This window comes from Leucoraja erinacea, chromosome 12 (genome assembly GCF_028641065.1).
Source record: "Leucoraja erinacea ecotype New England chromosome 12, Leri_hhj_1, whole genome shotgun sequence".
NCBI lineage: Eukaryota > Metazoa > Chordata > Chondrichthyes > Rajiformes > Rajidae > Leucoraja > Leucoraja erinaceus.
In genome coordinates, this window is record NC_073388.1 from 38,327,699 (window position 1) to 38,347,585 (window position 19,887).

Sequence of the window (19,887 nt, forward strand, 5' to 3'; positions counted from 1 at the left end):
AGAGCTCAGCGCATCAGGCAACATCTGTGGAGGGAATGCACAGATGATGTTTCTGGTCCAGACCTGCTGAGTTTCTCCTGCACTATGTGATTCCCTCAAGATCCAGCATCTCCAATTTCTCACGTCTCCACGTATCCCTATAATACAGTTGTCTAATCACAATACTGCAGCCTTCAAAATATAATGCTCAGTTTTCACAGTGCAAGACCCAAGGAGAGCAACCAATCAGTTTTAGCTATGCAGATGGAAGGAGAAGAAATGACCAAGACATTTGTGATAACTCTCTGGCTCTTCAAATCAGAGCCAGGGGTGGTTTACGTTGACCCATGGACATGGAGAGTCTCACTTGAGTGGCTGATCAGTAGGACATCACCTCCACCATCTCTCAGTTCCTGCCACGTCTCCATTTGACATTTGCACTCACAACCCTCAACCCACTAAAGGCATTCTTGGCAGCTAATGAATTTGAATTCATTATTGTGGCACAGTGGTAGAGTTGCTGCCTGACAGTGCCAGAGACCTGTACGAAGTTTTGCATTCTCGTTGGTGCTCCGGTTCCTACAACGTTCCAAAGACGTGCATGTCTGTAGGTTAATTGGCTTTGGTAAATTGTTCCTAGTGTGTAGGATAGTGCTAGTGTATTGGTGATCTCTGATTGGCATGGACTCAGTGAGCAGAGGAGCCTATTTTCACGTAGTATCTTTAAACTAAATTACATGAAATAAAGGTGTTTTCAGTAGGGGCGGTTGCAAATTTATGACAATGCTCAGTGATGTTTGGGGAAGGAGTGGACATCGTCACTTAGTAGGCCCATATGTTCCAGACACTCTAATATGTGTAACTGCAGCTGGCCAAGGCTTTGATGAGGCCGTATTAGGAGTATTGTGTGAAGTTCTGGTCGCCCCATTACAGCAAGGATGTGGAGGCTTTGGAAAGGTTGCAGAAGAGGTTTACCAGAATTTTGCTTGGATAGCACGGTATTAGTTTCAAGGAGAGGTCACACACACTTGGATTGTGTGATCGGGAGCATCGGTGGCTGAGAGGAGACCTGATATAAAATGATGAGAGGCATATATAGGATGGAAATATCAAAGAATAGAGGGCGTATCTTGAAGGCGAGTGGGGCAAAGGAGATGTGCAGGGCAAGTTTTTTTACACAGTGATGGGTGCCTGGGACACACTGCCACGTGTGGTGGTGGAGCATTGTCATGTGTACTGAGGTAACGTGAAAAGCTTTTGTTGCGTGCTAACCAGTCAGTGGAAAGATAATACATGATTACAATCGAGCCATCCACAGTACAAAGATACATTATAAAGTGAGTAATGTCAATAACATTTAGTGAAAGATAAAGTCCAGTAAAGTCAAATAAAAGAGACTCTGAGAGTCTCTAATGAGAGATGCTCAGGACTGCTCTGTAGTTGTTGGTAGGATGGTGCAGTTTAGCAGCGTTTAAGAGGATTTTAGATAGGCACATGGATATGCAGGGAATGGAGGGACATGGGTTATGTACAGGCAGAAGAAATAAATTAAACTTGGCATCATGTTCGGCATGGACATTGTGGGCTGAAGTGCCTGTTGCTGTGCTGTAACTGTTCTGTGTTCTATGTCAGAGGCGTACGGCAGGGAAATAGACCCTTTGGTCCAACACGCTAGTTGCAACCAAGATGTTCCATCCTAGCTAGTTCCATTTGCCCGAGTTTAGATAATATCCCTTTAAATCTTCCTGACTGTGACTGAGGGAATTTGGGAACAATAATCAGACAGTCCTCCCTTCTCTTTACAATGACAGCCAGGAGATGGACATTGAACGAGGCTTCAAGAACGTTTCCTCGCCAACATGAAGTCAGACACATGCCCTTGAAATAAGTAAACTGCAGAGGGTGCATCAAACCTCCAATAATGAAGTACAGGAGGATGAGGGATAATTTGCCCAGAGTAGCGGAATCGAGAACATGAGAGGTTTGTGAGGCTGGAAAGATTTACTAGAACCTGACGGGTAACATTTTTTACAGAAAGGGTGGTGGGTGCATGGAACAAGTTGCGGAGGAGGTAGTTGAGGCTGGTACTATCGGAAGGATTAAGAAATATTTAGACAGGTATACGGAGAGGATATGTTTAGGGGGATATGGGCCAAACAAAGTCTGGTGGGCTAGTGTAGATGGGGCATGTTGGTCGGTGTGGGAATGTTGGGCCGAAGGGCCTGTTTCTTACATGTATGACTCTATCTCTATCACTGTTATGCGACAATGCTGTAATACACCCTGCACTCTGGTACTTTTTCTCTTCACTCTACCTGTTGTACATGTGGAGACACTGGGGTCTGAAGAAAGGCCCAGACACAAAACGTCACCTATCCATGTTCTCCAAAGGTGCTACCTGACCCATTGAGTTTACTCCAGCACTTTGTGTCTTTTTATTGTACATGTGTGAGGTTTGATTGTATTCTTCTATATCAATGGTCAAAGGTATTTTATTAGTCACATTCACGTACACCGAGGTGTAGTGAAGTGAAATGCTTTTTGCCATTTTGCAGCACACAAAAAAAGAATACAGACATAACACCAATGAGAGTCTTAAACACAAAGAACATCCCCCCACAATGGCTCCCACCATGAGGGAAGACACAAAGTCCAGTCCCCAACCCCAGTTCACCCATAGTCGGGCCTATTGAGGCCTCCACAGTTGCCTCTACGGAGGCCCGATGTTCCTGGCCGTTCTCGTTGGGTGATGGTGCTCCGGCGTCGGGAGAGTCCTCACAGCGGCTTGGGAACCCTGGAACGGCCGCCTCCGTACTGGAGGCCGCGGCTTCCGAAGCCGATAAGGCTGCACCGGATGGAGCTCCACAACTGCCGATCTCGTTGCGAGATCCCAGGCTCCCGGTGTAAAGTTCGGCGCCGCCGCCCGCAGCTGGCCGCTCCTCAGACCCGCAGCTCCGCGATGTTGTTCCCGGCGGTCTCAGCTCACCGAAGCTCCAGCGCGGCAACCCAGGCAAGGCATCGCCCGCTCCACAATAGCGCTCCAGCGCTGTGCCGCTGCTGAAGCCGAGGTTCTGGGCGGTCCCCGATAGGAAACGCCGCTCCAGGCCCGCTGGTAGGCCGCGAGGACGGGTCGAAGCTGCAGCCCGGAGAAAAGCTGCCTTCCCCCCCCCCCCACCCCCCACACAAAAAAGTCTAGACCTCCAAACAAAACACTTTAACTAACTAAAAATAAAAATAAAACGGTGAAAAGACAGACAACTGCTGGCAGGGCAGCCGTGCACAGGACAGTATGATGTGATGTAATTTTGGATAGCACGCAAATAAATCTTTTCACTGTATTTTGGTACACATGACAATAATAAACCAACAGCAATAATAATATGTTTAAGAAGGAACTGCAGATGCTGGAAAATAGAAGGTACACAAAAAAGCTGGAGAAACTCAGCGGGTGCAGCAGCATCTATGGAGCGAAGGAAATAGGCAACATTTCGGGCCAAAACCCTTCTTCAGACTGATGGGGGGCAGGGAGAAGAAAGGAAAAAGGAGGAGGAGCCCGAAGGCTGGGGGATGGGAGGAGACAGCAGGAGGGCTGAGGAAGGGGAGGAGACAGCAAGGACTAACAAGGAATGTCTCCTCCCCAGCCTTCGGGCTCCTCCTCTTTTTTCCTTTCTTCTCCCCCCCACCCCCCCCCCCCCCATCAGTCTGAAGAAGGGTTTCAGCCCGAATCGTTACCTATTTCCTTCGCTCCATAGATGCTGCTGCACCTGCAGAATTTCTTCAGCTTTTTTGTGTACCAGCAATAATAATATGATGTGTTGCAACGTCTACAGGCTCTTACCCTTTCAGGATCGCCAAGCTGCCTTCACTGTCGTGTGTTAATGAATGGGGAGAATTCCTTGCTTGGCTGACTTCATGCATGACCTCAATCTGTCGATGGGAGGGAAAGCGAGAGATCCAATTTCATTCAAAGTCATTCCCTCTCAGTGCATCACACATCAACAGGGTCAACTCGTTATTACACCTCTTGTTATCTCTTGTGATAATCCACTTGTTATCACATATTCCCCAGCCAACAATGGGCCATTGTGGGCTCCACCCTTCCAGAGGTCATCTGTTACCAGCCCTGATTTGTTCTGGCCTGTTCTCGCCTCCAGTTTATTCCCCACCCCGCTTCTACTTTCAGTGCACAGAAGGGTTCCGATCCAAAACGTCGCCTACTCCTTTTCCCCAGAGATGCTGCCTGCCCCGCTGAGCATTTTGTGTCTATCCGACTCCTTCCTACACTCAATGGGATTTGTCTTCAGGTAAACTCTCTCTCCACAAAGGTCTGACACTGCTAATGAACCTTGACTTCAATTAAAACTCACATGCTCAGCTATATTCAAGATGACCACTTCTTAAGTACTTCTTTGTGTGTGAAGAGTTTTATGATTTTCCGAGGTACAGGAATTTTATTTCATAAGTTCCTAACTTTTGTCTCTCTCTCCCAATTCCTACCTCGGCAACAGAACACTACAGACCACCCCCTGCACTGCCATGGGTGTTTCCTAACTGTCTTTTTCTGCACTGCTGTGCTTTTTGGAGCAACCTTTTTCTTTTCATGGCTTGTAGAATTAATGTGTCATTTATGTCTAATTGATGTTTTTGCAGGTTATCCAACGATGTTCCTGTGATGCTGCTGCACACAAGATTTACATTGCCCCTGTACCATACCGTGCTTGTGGACGTGACAATAAACTTGACTTGGCTCTCTAGGTTGTCCATAAGATTCCATTGAGATTGCAGCACTGTACATAAAGTGTAGTGTCAGGGAACCGCACGCTGTTAAAACAGTCACAACCCCTTCACCAATTACCTTCCTTATGCTTTGTGGTTTTCTGGAGTTCCTTTTTCCGTATAATGGAATGTCAAACGGGAACCTCGAAACAGGACTCGACTCCACACCTGGGAAATAAACGCAGGGAGTTGAAAATGTCCTGTCACATCTCCCCACTCATCACCCCATCCCTCCCCTCCTACTCTCTCAACCTGACCACTAACACCAACGATCTTCCCACCGTAGAAATCTCCACAAAGTCCATTACATAGAGTCCACCTTCCCAATTCCTTTCCCATCCTCCTCCTTCCAAACCCAACCTTCCTCATTGCCCTCCCCATCTCTTTCACCCTTCTACCAACTCTCCATGAAACTGGGTGCCTCTTCCAGAAGCTCGAGCCTACTCTCCAGAACCTGCCCTTTCCCATGTCCCATGTCATTTGGGAGAATTAACTTTAGCATTACGTAAATCACACTGAAACAATGATCCAGAAATCAAACCCATTCCAGGTAGACGAAAACAGAAAGAATGCCTCTCCTTATTAATTATGGATGTTGGGGTAGGTAAATAATAGGTGGCACTTTAAGACTCGAGCTATTTAAGGTGAGTTCATATTACGCAGCCATTGTCAGCGACACCACTGTCGATGAGTCTGTAGGTTGTGTGTGTGGTTCAGTCCACAGTAACATTCACTCATATTGTGTTTCTGCAGTCAGAGTAAAACAGAGGCTGTGATCAAGGCGGCACCGTTGTGTAGCTGGTAGAGCTGCTGCCTTACAGCACCAGAGACCCAGATTCAATCCTGACTTTGGCTGCTGTCTATGTGGAGTTTGCGCGTTCTCCCTGTGACCGTGTGGGTTTCCTCGGGGTCCTCCGGTTTCCTGGCACATCCCAAAGATGTGTGGGGTTGTAGCTTAATTGGCCTCTGTAAATTGCCCCTGGTGTAAGGAGTGGATGAGAACATTGGATAACATAGAACTAGTGTGAACAGGTGATAGATGAGTCAATGTGGACTCAGTGGGCTGGAGGTCCTGTTTCCATGCTGTACCTCTGAACTAAACTAAATCAAACAACACATCCACGATTGTAATTCGTACAACTTTAACTCCATTGTAGTATTTTGTTATGACATGGATAGAGGTCAATCAGCCCATCAATTACATGTTGGCTCCCATAAGATCATGTCATAGGAGCAGAATTAGGCCATTAGGTTCATCACATCTACTCTGCAATTCAATCATGGCTGATCTATCTTTCCCTCTCAACCCCATTCTCCTGCCTTTCCCCCCATAACCCTTGACACCTTGACTTTCTACACCTCCTTTCTAAAGGTGCATCCTTTTATTCTGAGGCTATGCCCTCTCCCCGCAAACTCATTCTCTTCCTTATCTCCCACCAAAATTCTCAATCATTCACCTACACCAGGTGTTAATGAATGGGGAGAATTCCTTGCTTGGCTGACTTCATGCATGACCTCAATCTGTCGATGGGAGGGAAAGCGAGAGATCCAATTTGGTCACGGGTGCCCCAGGGAGTATTTAAGGGTTAATCGCGCGCTCACAGGGTTGGTGAATGAGGAGAGTTAGTGTAGAATAAAGAACCAGTATTTCAGACAAACTTTGTGTCTGCCTTGTTCTTTAACGGACAACTCCGCATCTGCTACTGTAGCCTCATAATAAAAGGATGTGCCTTTGGAAAGGAGAAGAGAAGGAATCTCTTTAGTCAGATGGTGGTGAATCTGTGGAATTCATTGCCACAGACAGCTGGGGAGGCCAAGTCAATGGATATTTTTAAGTTTGGCAGATTCCTGATCTGTAAGGGTGTCAAGGGTTATGGCATGAAGGCAGGAGAATGGTGTTGAGAGGGAAAGATCCGATTGGCGGAGTAGACTTGATGGGCCGAACGGCCTAATTCTGCTCCTATGGCCTGAACGTATGACAATGGCGGTACCTTGCTTGGGTGTGAACAAGGGGCTCTTCACGACGTCTGGCCGGGGAGCCACGGGCTGCACCGGTCGAACGTGTTGGACCGCCAGCTTCTTGAGAGACGACTGCCGCTGCTCAATCATCATGTACACATTGTCGAGCTTCTCGTGAACCATCTGTATCTGCGCCTGTGAAGGGGATTATCAACAACAGACAGCATGAAGCAACAAATGAAAACTACACTGAGATCTGTGGCTTTAAGCTAGACCAGTGGTTCCCAACCTTTTTTTGGCCATGCCCCACCTAATCACTTCTAAAATCCTGATGCCCCCCCCCATGTGGTGATATATAATTCTTATCATTTAAAAAGTGAACTCCATTTCAGCTGAAGAAGCTTAAAATGCCAATACCTTGGTTGTAATAACTACACAATAAATACCTTTTTTACCCCAAAAAAAATTATTTACTCAAAATAACATCTGAAACATAAACTACATATGTTTACCTGATGGAAAATCCTAAAAAATAAAAATCGAAAATTTGGACCCAGACCTCCTCAATTGCCCCCCTTAAAAATCAAATTGCCCCCCTGTGGGGCATACGCCCCACGTTGGGAACCACTGAGCTAGACCCTCGGGCTATCTTTAATTGGACTTTATATTGCACCTTTATCCATTATCTATACACTGTGGGCAGCTTGATCGTAATTATGTATCGTCTTTCCGCAGACGGGATAGCATGTAGCAAAATGCTTTTCACTGTACCTCGGTACAATAAATAAGCTACTATTGCTAATGAATTTCTTTGAGAATCTCTAAAAATACAATCCAAAATTTTCCCTGGAGCTTTTTTAGTTTAGTTTAGTTTAGTTTAGTTTAGAGATACAGCGTGGAAACAGGCCCTTCGGCCCACCGAGTCTGTGCCGACCAGCTATCACTAATAATCCAGTGCTATCCTATGCACTATCCTATCCTAGACAATTTACAGAAGCCAATTAACCTACAAACCTGCGCGTCTTTGGAATGTGGGAGGAAACTTGGAGCACCCGGAGAAAACCCACGCGGTCACAGGGAGAACGGACAAACTCCATACAGGCAGCACCCATGGTCAAGATTGAACCCAGGTTTCAGGGGCGGAGAATGAGGGGAGAGGTTTACAGAATGTTGCCTGGATGAGGCGGAATTGCCAACAAGCTGAAGTTCGACAGACTTGCATTGTATTCTCTGGAGCGTCGGAGGCTGAGGGGAGACCTGGTGAGGTTTATTATTACAAGAGGCAAAGATAGAGCAGACAGTCAGAACCCTTTTCCCAGGATGGAAATGTCAAGGACTAGAAGGCATAGCTTTAGAGGGGCAAAATTTAAAGGAGATGTGCGCGGCAAGTCTTTTGTTTGGAGCGGCTGGGCTTGTATACTCTGGAATTTAGAAGGATGAGAAGGGATCTTATTGAAACATATAATATTATTAAGGGATTGGACACGCTAGGGGCAGGAAACATATTCCCGATGTTAGGGGAGTCCAGAACCAGGGGCCCCAGTTTAAGAATAAGGTAGGCCATTCAGAACGGAGATGAAGAAAAACTTTTTCACCCAGAAAGTTGTGGATCTGTGGAATTCTCTGCCTCAGTAGGCAGTGGAGGCCAATTCTCTGGATGCTTTCAAGAAAGAGTTAGATAGAGTTCTTAAAGATAGCGGAGTCAGGGGATATGGTGAGAAGGCAGGAACGGGTTCTGAATGTGGATGATCAGCCATGATTACAGTGAATGGCGGTGCTGGCTCGAAGGGCCGAATGGCCTCCTCCTGCACCTATTGTCTATTGTTTATGCAGCGAGTGACCAGTGCCTGGAATGTGCTGTGAGCGGTGGTAGTGGAGGCATGGAAGATGCTGTTTCGATAGGCACGTGGATATGCAGGGAATTGAGGCACATGGATCACGTGCAGGCAGAGAAGGTTCGTTTAACCTGGTGTCATGTTCGGCACAGATAGTGTGGGACAAAGGGCCTGCTCCTGTGCTGTTCTGTTCTATATATTCCAAAGAGAATTTAAGAATTCTCTATTTCCATTTGACTTCACTTCCCCCACAAGCAGCAGATGAAGCCAACGTTAGTAAAGATAGTTTATCACAATGTGAGGTTTTGTTTTATTTGACATCATGTTTGGCATGGACATTGTGGGATGAATGACCTGTGTTGTATTGTATTGTGTTCTAAAGGATCAGATCCTCCAGTATGATAAAAATAAACTAATGTTTTGTCAATGGGTTATCAAATTTGCCATTCGATTTTTGCCATGTTAACAATACTCGATTTATAAGCCGCTGTAGACTTTGTGTTTGCAGCTCAGACCCCTGGAGATCCTGGGACTGCGGTGAATAGCATGGCCATCAGTGTGTCACTGAACCAAAGTGAGTCGCGTGACAAGGAGGAACAAACATGAACTGTGAACAGAAAGAGAAGTAAAGAGAGACAAAGAAAGAACGGATAAACAGAGAGTGATATGGATAAAAGCAAAAGGTAGAAAAAATGTCAAATCTGAATCTTTGATATTTAAAACCTCGAAGTAGAGTAATAAGAAGAACAAGGAAAAAGATTCAGAATAAAACCGTGCAGCGACACAGTGGCACGGCGATGGAGCTGGTGCCTTACAGCGCCAGAGATCCGGGTTTGATTTTGACTACAGGTGCTGTCTGTGTGGAACTTGCACATTCTCCCTGCAACCACGTGGGTTTTCCCTGATTGCTCCGGATTCCTCCCAAATCCCCAAAACGTGCGGGTTTGTAGGTTAATTGACTCCGGCAAAATTGTAAATTGTCCCTAAAGTGTAGAATAGTGTTAGTATATGGGGTGATCGCAGGTTAGCATGGACTCAGTGGGCCGAAGGGCTTGTTTCCACATTCTATCTCTAAAGTCTAAAGTAAAGGTATAAATTCCTCACTCTCGGCATGTGACATGAACAATTAACGTGCAAATCCACCAAGTTCTCAAAAACATGAAAAGCTTGGAAAGGGAAAATGGTGACCATTGGCATGTGACCTCCAAATACTACCAGGGCCGGCCCATATTCAACAAAGCCATCACAGGGACAGGGAAGTCAAAGCACAACGGACTGATGTGCTTCTGACAATCATAACCAGCGGCGGCAATGGCTTTCATGCACATACACATACAGACTCTCACGCATACAGACACGGGTACGCAGACACGCACACGCACAGATGCACGCACATACAGATGCGCACACATACACAACATAGGCCACACAGAAACACAGACAGACAGGCACACAGACAGGCACACATAGACACGCATGCAATCACGGACCCACATACTGCCAGACACACGGACACCCACACAGGCACCGACACAGACAGACACACAGACACCCACACAGACAGACAGACACACAGACACCCACAGACAGACAAGCACACAGACACCCACACAGGCACCGACACAGACAGACACACAGACACCCACACAGACAGACAGACAGACACACACACACCCACAGACAGACACACAGACACCCACAGCCAGACACACAGACACCCACACACACAGACACACAGGCAACCACGCAGACAGACAGACACACAGCCAGACACGCGATCAGACACACAGACAGCAGGTATCGCTCGGCAGAGCCAAGGGACGTTAAACTTGGAACTGAAGAATCTTATCAGCTGGGGACGATTTGACTGCAAGAAGTATTTTCACTCGGAGCGTGGGCGTCATTGACAATCACCGGCCAATCCCATCTCGCAGAACTGGAAGCTGCCTCTCGGGGTAAAATTCAACAATAGTTGGTGAAGGAGATTCATGTACAGGAGAAAGGAGTGCAGGAGTGGAGGAGTGACCCACAAGCAAAACGCTGTACAGAAGAGTGTGGGTGTGTGAGATAGTGGCAGTGAGTGAGTGTGGAAACAAGTGAATGAGAGACACACAGAGTGTATGAGAGAGAGAGTGAATGAAACTGTGAGGGACAGAGTGAGTGTGTGAATGAATGAGAGAGTGTGAGACAATGAGAGAGAGAGAGAGAAAGAGAGAGAGAGAGAGAGAGAGGAGAGAGAGAGGGAGAGAGAGAGGGAGAGAGAGAGGGAGAGAGAGAGGGACAGAGAGAGGGACAGAGAGAGAGGGACAGAGAGAGGGACAGAGAGAGGGACAGAGAGAGAGAGAGAGAGAGAGAGAGTGGTAGTGGGATAACGAGGGGCCAAGGTTGAAGGGGTACCACTGAGCAAGTGGTAGGTGTCAATGACCAGGAACATCCCACCATGAATCACCCCAGTAGCTACTGATCCGTAATGCTGGATCTCCGCAACACAGATGGTCAGTGTTAAATACCTTATTGGGAGTTGTAAGGATGTCTCCAAACTCATTGAACAATTCTTCAGCGTCACTCTGCAGGTAACCTCTGGAGTTTTCCAGAAACTTGTCGATCTCCTGCAGAGCTTGCTTGGCGCCCTGCTGCGACTGGCACTTGTCCATGGGCTGGGAGGCCAGGAGGTAGGCTCCCTCGTCACACCACTGCAGTACCTGTGGAAACAGCACACGTCAGCGCACCTTCACACGCCAGCGCTCCGTCAGTCCTCCCCCTCCACTCTCACAACGCACCAGTTGCTCTGAGAAGTCCCACATTGAATGATTCTTCTTTTAGATTAGAGATACAGTGTGGAAGCCGGCCATTCGGCCCACCGTGCCAACCAGCGATCACCCCGTACACGAGCACTACCGTACATACTACGGTTAATTCACAATTTTACCAAAGCCAATTACCCTAATTACGTCTTTGGAGTGTGGGATGAAACCAAGAGTACCCAGGGATAATCCATGTGGTCACAGGGAGAACGTACAAACTCCGTACAGACAGTACCTGTAGTCAGGATCAGGAACTCTTGCGCTGTAAAGGGCCTGTCCCACCAGCATGCGATTGCATGGGTCTAGCGCGACCAAACATGGTCGCTTGAGGAGTACGGCCTTGCGGGGCCGGTCCCACTTCGATCGGCGGAGGCTATGGAGTTGTGAGGGGCTGGTCCTGACATTGCGCGGGGCTCCAAAAATTTTGCACTGTCCGAAAATCCCGCGCGCCAACGGCCTGTCGGCCCGCAGCCGCATTGAGGCCTACGCAGCGCCTCGACGGGCGTATATGCGTCTTGACGTCGTACGCAGCGTCTTGACAGCGTACGCCTAGCTCGTGGCATTGCGTGATGACGTCACTGCCGGACGCCGTTGCAAAGTCCAAATTCAGTCGGCCCGCCTCCTGCCTAGCTGATTGGTGAGTATGATGTCGGGACCAGCCCCGCACAACTCCAGACGGTTCAGCGGTTCAAATTGGGACCGGCCCCGCGCGGCCATACGCCTCAAGCGACCACGTTTGGTCGTGCTAGACGCATGCACTCGCATGCTGGTGGGACAGGCCCTTTAGGCACAAACTCTACTGGTATACCACCATGCTGAATGGACCCAATAGTATTCTCTACTTTTAGGTAGCTACCAACAAGTACATCCCCACTTCCCCCAGGCCTCTTTCACCCCCTCATCTCTGAGCCCCACCTGAACTCGCATACATTCCTCCCTTTCCCTTCCACCTACATTCATTCCTCTGGCTTCACATTTTGTGCTTGTTCTCACCTTTTCTCACAATTTTTGTCTTTTCACTTCTGGCTTTTGCCCGCCCAATCTGCCCATTAACACCCTCCCATACATCCACCTATCACTTGCCAGGCTTTATCCTGCCCCATCTTTCTTCCTGCTTTCTCCTTCCCCCCCACTCCTCCTCTACAATCAGTCCCAACTCGGAATGCCACCTATCCATGTTCTCCAGAGATGCCGCCTGTCCCGCTGAGTTCCTCCAGCACTTTGAGTCTTCTTTTGCGAATCAGCATCTGCTGTGCCTGGTGTCGACATTTAACTTAGTTCAGATATACAGCATGGAATCAGGCCCTTCGGCCCACATACTCCATGCCGACTAGCAATCATCCATTCACACTAGCTCAATGTTATTCCACTTTTTTACCCACTCCCTACACACTAAGGGCAATTTTACAGAGACTTACAAACCTACAAACCCGCATGTCTGTGGGACGGCAGAAGAAACCGGAGCCCCCGGAGGAAACCCACGCAGTCACAGGGAGAACATGCAAACTCCACACAGACAACACCCAAGATCAGGATGAAAGACGGGTCTCTGGCGTTCTGAGACAGCGGCTCTACCAGCTGCACCACTGTGCTGTCCTTTAGTTTTAAGTTGCAGAGAAAGCAAGAGGTGCAGAGGGTACACACAGGGAGGTGTGTGAGAGGGTGAGGTTCAGCAGACCGATGACTGAGGAGATGGTGGTGCTAATGAAGAATCTCCAACCTGAATCATCCCTGTTCTTTTTCTCTCCACAGATAGAGAGCGTGCAGCACAGTGGCGCAGCAGTACAGTTGCTGCCTTATAGAGACGGAGACCCGAGTTTGATCCTCACTACGGGTGCTGTCTGTTCCCGAGTTTGTACTTTCTCTCTGTGACCACGTGGGTTTTCTCTGGGTGCTCTGGTTTCTTCCCACACTCCAATGACGTTTGTGTTTGTAGGTTAATTGGCTTCTGTAAATCACCTTTAGTGTTGTCAGAATGGGGTTGGTGGGCCAAAGGGCCTGTTTCCATGCTGTATCTCGAAGCTAAACTAAAAGATGGTTAGTATTTTCTGCATTTAGCTATAACTCCAAGCACAGCATGGACAGTCTTTTTTTCCCAGGGTAGAGGATTTAGCAAACTAGAGGACAAAGGCTTAAGGTGAGAGGGTAGAGACTTCAGAGGGGCTCTGGGGCAACTTTTCCATTCAGAGGGTAGTCAGTATCTGGAATGAGCCCAGCCATCTTGGTCAGCATGGACCTGATGGACCGAAGGGCCTGTTTCTGTGCTGTACGGTTATATGACTTGAAGTGTAATCATGTATGGTCTTTCCGCTGACTGGTTAACATGCAACAAAAGCTTTTTACTGATGTCTGTACATGTGACTCTAAACTGAACTAAGTTTTGTAGCAGCTTGTGTCACAAATGGAGGCGTCAAGAAATGCCGATCTTGGCGCTTGTAAATCTCAAGGTGATGTAACCCGAATCTGGAGAGAGGTCCCGCCCAAAACGTCAGCGGTCCATGGAGACCAGAGATGCTGCCTGACCCGCTGAGTTACTCCAGCACTTTGTAGTTTCTTTAACCCGAGCACTGCTCAGCTCAAATTGGAGCAACAGCACCGCATATTCCGCTTGCGCAGCTTTCAACCCAGCGGTGTGAATTTTGATTTCTCTAATTTCAAATAACCCTTCCATTCCCTCTCCCTCCACCCTTCCACTACCCTTGTGTCTCATACTAGTTTCACTGCCGTCCTGTTGTGTCTCACTGCCTGTATTACTCGTTATCACGTACCCCACTGCCAGCAATTGACCATTGTGGGCTCCACCTTTCCTTGATCATCGTTGCTGGCTTTGATTTGCCCCTTTGCATGCCTTTCATTCATTTGTTTTCATATCTCTTGGTTCCCTCTCCACTCAGTCTGAAGAAGGGTCTCGATCCGAAATGTCACTTACCGCTTTTCTCCAGAGATGCTGCCTGACCCGCTGGGTTACTCCAGCTTTTTGTGTCTTTCTTCAGCGTCAGCTTACCTGCTGCAACCGGATGTGCAATTCCAGTGATTTGTTCAGCCTGAAGTATTTGTTCCCCATGTCGTCGAGCAGGTCCTTGCAGAAGTGGCGGAGTTCACTGCACTTCTCACAGATTAAATCCTCCGCGTAGTGGTGATCAGCGATCAATGTATCGCCCTGCAAGATCAGGGCCTGGGCACTCCCAATCAATTCCTGGAAAAGTCACACTGTTCAGTTTGAGTGTCGGTTCAAAATAACTTGCCTCGATGATTCACTAATTTTGCCCTTTCTGTTATTAACACTTTGAAGGCTAATGAAATAGTCCCATCTGCCTGCCCTCCTAGAGGACAGAACAGTACAGCACAGGAACAGGCACTTTGGCCCAGTGTGGGTTCAAGGGCCTCTCTGTTCTAACCTGTTCTACTGTGCATTCTAAAAGGGCAGGCAATATCTGTGCCGAACATGATGCCCAGTTAAGTTCCTACCTGCCGACATATCCCTCCATTCCCTGCACTTCCATAAGCCTATTCAGAAGCCTCTTAAACACCACTGTGGGATCACTGAATTCTCAATGATTTGCCAAGCCCAGTAGTAGCATTTTAAAACTGTTATTCAAGCACAACGGTTATACGGCATTACAGCAAAGCATTTAAAATATCTGCAGACCTTAACTAACAACTGAACACGTCATAACCAACAAAACAAAGAAACTATGGAACTGTAACTAAAGGACTGAAGACTGAGTATGATGAGAGACAAAAGGCACTGGACAAACACTTTCATAGAACAGACACAGAGTACACTGCTGAAAAACTGGCTTCCTTGTCTATTGATGCCCTTTGAATACAGCTATCTAGGATGAGAGCCGCAGGGGTTAAGTTGCTATGCAGCCAGCTAACATGTCATTGTTCACAACTACTCGTCTTGCCCCTACATTGCCCCTCTCACCTTAAAGCTATGCCCTCGAGTATTTGATATTTCCACTCTGGAAATAAGGTTCTGACTGTCTACCCCCTCTATGCCTCTCATAATTGTTAAACTTCTATCAGCTCTCCCCTCAGCGACCAGCCTTTGAGAGGAATCAATCCAAGTTTGCCCAACCTCTCCCTGTAGCTAATACCCTTATATCCAGGCAGCATCTTGGTAAACATCCTCTGCACTATCTCCAAAGCCTCCACATCTCCCTTTAATAGGGCGACCAAAACTATATGAAATCTCCAAATGAAACAAATCCCATCTCCCTGCATATGTTCTACATCCCTCCATTTCCTGTCTGTATGTGTACATGTTCAAATGGCTCCTAAATCCTGCAGTTGTGTCAGCTTACATCATTTCCCCAAGGAATGTCTTCCACACTCTGTAACAAATTTGCATCGTAAATGTCATTTAAACTTTCCCCATCACCTCAAGTATTTGACAGTTTCATTTTGGGAGTGAGACTTTGATTATCTAAGTCTCTCATAAGTTTATAAATTTCCATCAGATCTCCCCTCAGCCTCTGATGCTTCAGAGAAAACAATCCTAGTTTGCACAAAATGCTGGAGTAACTCAGTGGGTCGGGCAGCATCTCTGGAAGAAAGGAATAGGTGATGTTTCAGGTCAGAATCGTTCCTCAAACCCTTCAGTCTGAAGAAGGGTTCAGACCCAAAACGTCACCTATTCTTTTTCTCCAGAGATGCTGCCTCACCCAGTGAGTTACGCTATACTCCATAATGTGCTTTCAAATGCTCATTGATCTTGACTTGCTCCAGAATGTTGGTTTGACTCTATTCAACAGAACTGTGCACCTCACCTGAGATCGCTCGTCCAGGTTAGTCAGTGCACGAAGGGCTTGTTCCGAGTGAGCAACACTGGCCCCAGTTTCGGGGATGTCTCCCTCGTCAGCAGACAGGTAATCCAGTGCCATCTTTATCTGCAGAACCAAGTTAAATTGAACACACTTGTGAAATATGTGACTGGGGAAGACATGAGAGGCATAGATAGGGTAGACAGTCAGAACCTTTTACCCCAGGGTGGAAATGTCAAACACTAGAGGATATAGTTGTCAGTTGCGAGGGCCATGGTTTTTAACACAGGGAGTGGTGTGCACCTGGAACACGATGCCAGGGGTGGTGGTGGAGGCGGATATGATAGTGGCGTTTAAGAGGCCTTTAGATAGGCAGATGGATGTTCTGAGAATGGAGTGACATGGATCAAGTGCAGGCAGAGATGAGTTGGCAACATGTTCAGCATGAACATTGTGGGCCAAAGGGCCTGCTCCTGTGTTGCACTGTTCTATGTATTCTAAAGAGAATTCAAGAATTCTCTATTTCCATTTGACTTCATGCCCCCCCCCCCCCCCAAAAGCGGCAGATGAAAGCACCGTTAGAAAAGCAATGTAAGGTTTAAAAATAATCCCAATCAGCATAGAACAGGTGATACTGCTTGCCACTGGGCACGAAGCACTTAGTCTACCCACCGCCTCTGAAGTGTGACCTTCCAACACAAGGATAAACACCAAAGATAAAATAAAGGAGCCTAATCTAGCAAACCATGGAAGATGGGCAGGGGAATGGTACAAGAGGTATAAAGGCAATATCTTAGTGAGCTCTTTACAGCGAGTCAGTTATACAATGACAAGTCGGGCAGCCACTCGACACAACAGATGGACTGTAGCAAGAGTCCACCTTGGGGCAAGAGGTGGCAAGACCATCTGTGGTTGAGTGCTGCAGGTTAGCGTTCCCCAGCTGTACAGGCATAACTCATCCCCATTATATAGCAATGTTACAACATTTTGAGATTTAAAAAAATCAAGTCTGCAATTTATCCCATCAGATAAAGCATAACAATAAGTTTAATTTGACACCTAATTCACTTTCATATCTCAAGTAATAAAAGAGTTATGGCCATTTTCATACTCGGAAATTAGCATCTTGTTCCCTATTGATTTTCTAAGGACATAACAAAAAAGCTGTGATCGAGGACAGTCTAAAGCCCATAACCTTCTTAAAAATTAAGAGAACTGAATGAAATTTTCAGTTATCATAGATTGAACCATTCTGAAACAAATATAAAATAATCTTACTTGGAGGACCTGAAATTAAAGCATATAATTAGTTATTTACCCAATTGTAGCTAATTTCAAACTTCAATTACTAGATCTAAACATCTATCCATTTCTTAATAAATGATTAACATTTTTTAATAGCCTAAGTGTCCAAATAATATTCACAAATAATTCACAATAAAACATGATTTTAAAATCTCATTTACATCAATTTATAGGCCAAATGGAAGGAATTTAGTGTTCAATTGCTGTAAATTAAAGTCAATTAAAATCGGCTTTCTAGTTGGTTCCTGTGAAGGCGCTGGTTTAGAACATTCACATTGCGCTGGATTTGTGCCCCCAAATGCCCAGAAAAATACTGCGGGATATAAAGAGCCCAAAATGAACTATTCGCTATAGAAAACTCTATATACAGGGTTCTTAAGAAGCCCCTTTTAATGTAAAAATAAGGTACATACCTTTAATTGTTTGCTTTATAAAACCCTGGGGCTGCGAGAGGTTGCGGGTTGAGAGAGTGATTTTTAAACTACTATAACTATTATACAAGGCCATAAAAACTAATAATACCTTTTGCGACGGGGTCTTTCAGCGATTTTCCGTTAATGATTTACTAGGCTGAACATTTTCGATTGCAACAGCCTAGTAAAAATCGCGTTTTAAACCCGCCCCCTCTAAACAGCGCCAAAATCGCGCACATGGGGCTGGGACAGATTCTCAATGACGATTCAGGTAGGTTTTGTAACATACCTACATTATAAATCATACAATCTATTCTTATGTTTATTTGATATCTTTAATTTATGGACATGAATTGATAGGATGTGGTCATTTTTGTCCATCCACTCAATGATCTCTGAGGAAAAAAGTCCACAACTCATGGTCCTCATCCCTTGATCTGCCTTACCCTGTCTCTTGCAACTCACTCCTCCCTCCCCGTCCCTCTCTCTTTCAAACTGACTCCCCTCCACTATTCCCACTTCCCCTCCGCTCTCCCCATCACTATCCGTACACGTGTGCAGACGTGGCGTCGAAGGACGAGAAGCCGAAGACAAGAAGTGGAAGCCAAATAACCGAACGGAAACAAAGCCGACACGCCAACTAACCAAAATGGTGGGACGCCTAAAAGCCAACTAACCGAAAAGCCACTTTGCCAAAACACCAAGTAACTGAAAGGCTGCGTATCCTGCAAGCCAACTAACTGAATGGCTGCTCAGCCAAAAAGTCAATTAAAAGACATGACGTCGCCGGGGGTGGGGGGGGGACATGACGTCGCCGGGGGAGCAGGACTTGACAGCGATTGGTCCAGACCCCCGCGTCCATCACATCACTGGCCGATGGAGACGGGAGGGTGGGGGTCATTTTCCCACACAAGCCATAGGTGACTGGGCACTCTAAACCCGAGCACCAAGTTGTAAGCGGTCCATGTGAAAGATCAGCACCGCCCAACAATGAAGGCACTATGAAACCAGCTGCCGCAAGCCCTTCCCACAGGACGGGGCATTAAAAATCTAAAAAGAGTTACATTGATTTAAAAACAAAAATGTTACATGTATAAATAGTTTTTACATTCGGTAACCTGGTTAATTAAGTGGTGGGATTATTTCCCTGTCCTAACTATGCCTTTGCTTTAGCCGGTGGTTACGTCCATTCCATTCCGCCCTCGCAAGGATGTGAGATTTCATTCAGAGCACATTAGGATGAATAGATGCAAGCGGCATTTAAAGTGTCTCTTCCATGCGCGCAATACGTGAAGCCGATGAAATGTAACAGCTGTCACACCAAAGATAGACACAAAATGGTGGAGTGACTCAGTGGGACAGGCAGCATCTCTGGAGAGAAGGAATGGGTGGCCTTTCGGGTCGAGACCCTTCAGACTCAGTCTTCAGGTCTGAAGAATGGTCTCGACCCGAAACATCACCCATTCCTTCTCTCCAGAGATACTGCCTTTCTGTTCAATCACTCCAGCTTTTTGTGTCCATCTTCGGTTAAAACAGTTTACAGATTATCTGGTGTTTTGTGCGTGGGAGCTTGTGTGCGTTACGCAGGCAGCCAGACAGTAATAAATAAAACGTGCTTCTTGTTGTCAGGGGGGGGGGGGGGGGGGGGTGGGAGGAGATAAAATTGTTTGTTGTCATACAAACTTGTCATCGGCCCGCCAGGGAATTTGTGCCCCCCCCCCCCCCATGTTTTAAAAGCGATTTACTGGGGCTGCAAATATCCCGAGCCGTCTGTCCCCGTGGCCAGGGTGCGGGTGAATCAACCGGTGTGGGTGTCAGGGGGTAAATCACCCCGTATGTGGGTCGGGGTCCGGAGGTCGGATCACCCTGGTGTGGGGGTTGGGGTCCGATGGCGGTGCATCGCGGTCAGTGACTCTGGGTGGGCGGAGGGACCAGCCTGTCCCACACCGCTGCTCCACCCAGCGTTGCCGACGCACAGCCCATCACAGTGCGGCTGCACTGGGGAGACGTGGCGGAGGGCGGCCGTGGCCATGGGAGAGTGGGGGCT

General features: G+C 47.1%; 1 protein-coding gene across 1 annotated transcript in view; it reads right to left on the reverse strand.

Moving 5' to 3' along the window:
• Positions 1 to 19,887, reverse strand: part of mcf2a (MCF.2 cell line derived transforming sequence a) — an 87,007-nt gene that overhangs the window by 26,005 nt on the left and 41,115 nt on the right. Inside the window, 6 exon segments of the mRNA XM_055643980.1 lie at positions 3,818 to 3,906; positions 4,835 to 4,923; positions 6,747 to 6,909; positions 11,060 to 11,251; positions 14,358 to 14,549; positions 16,129 to 16,248. Coding sequence (XP_055499955.1) covers positions 3,818 to 3,906; positions 4,835 to 4,923; positions 6,747 to 6,909; positions 11,060 to 11,251; positions 14,358 to 14,549; positions 16,129 to 16,248 — 845 coding nt within the window.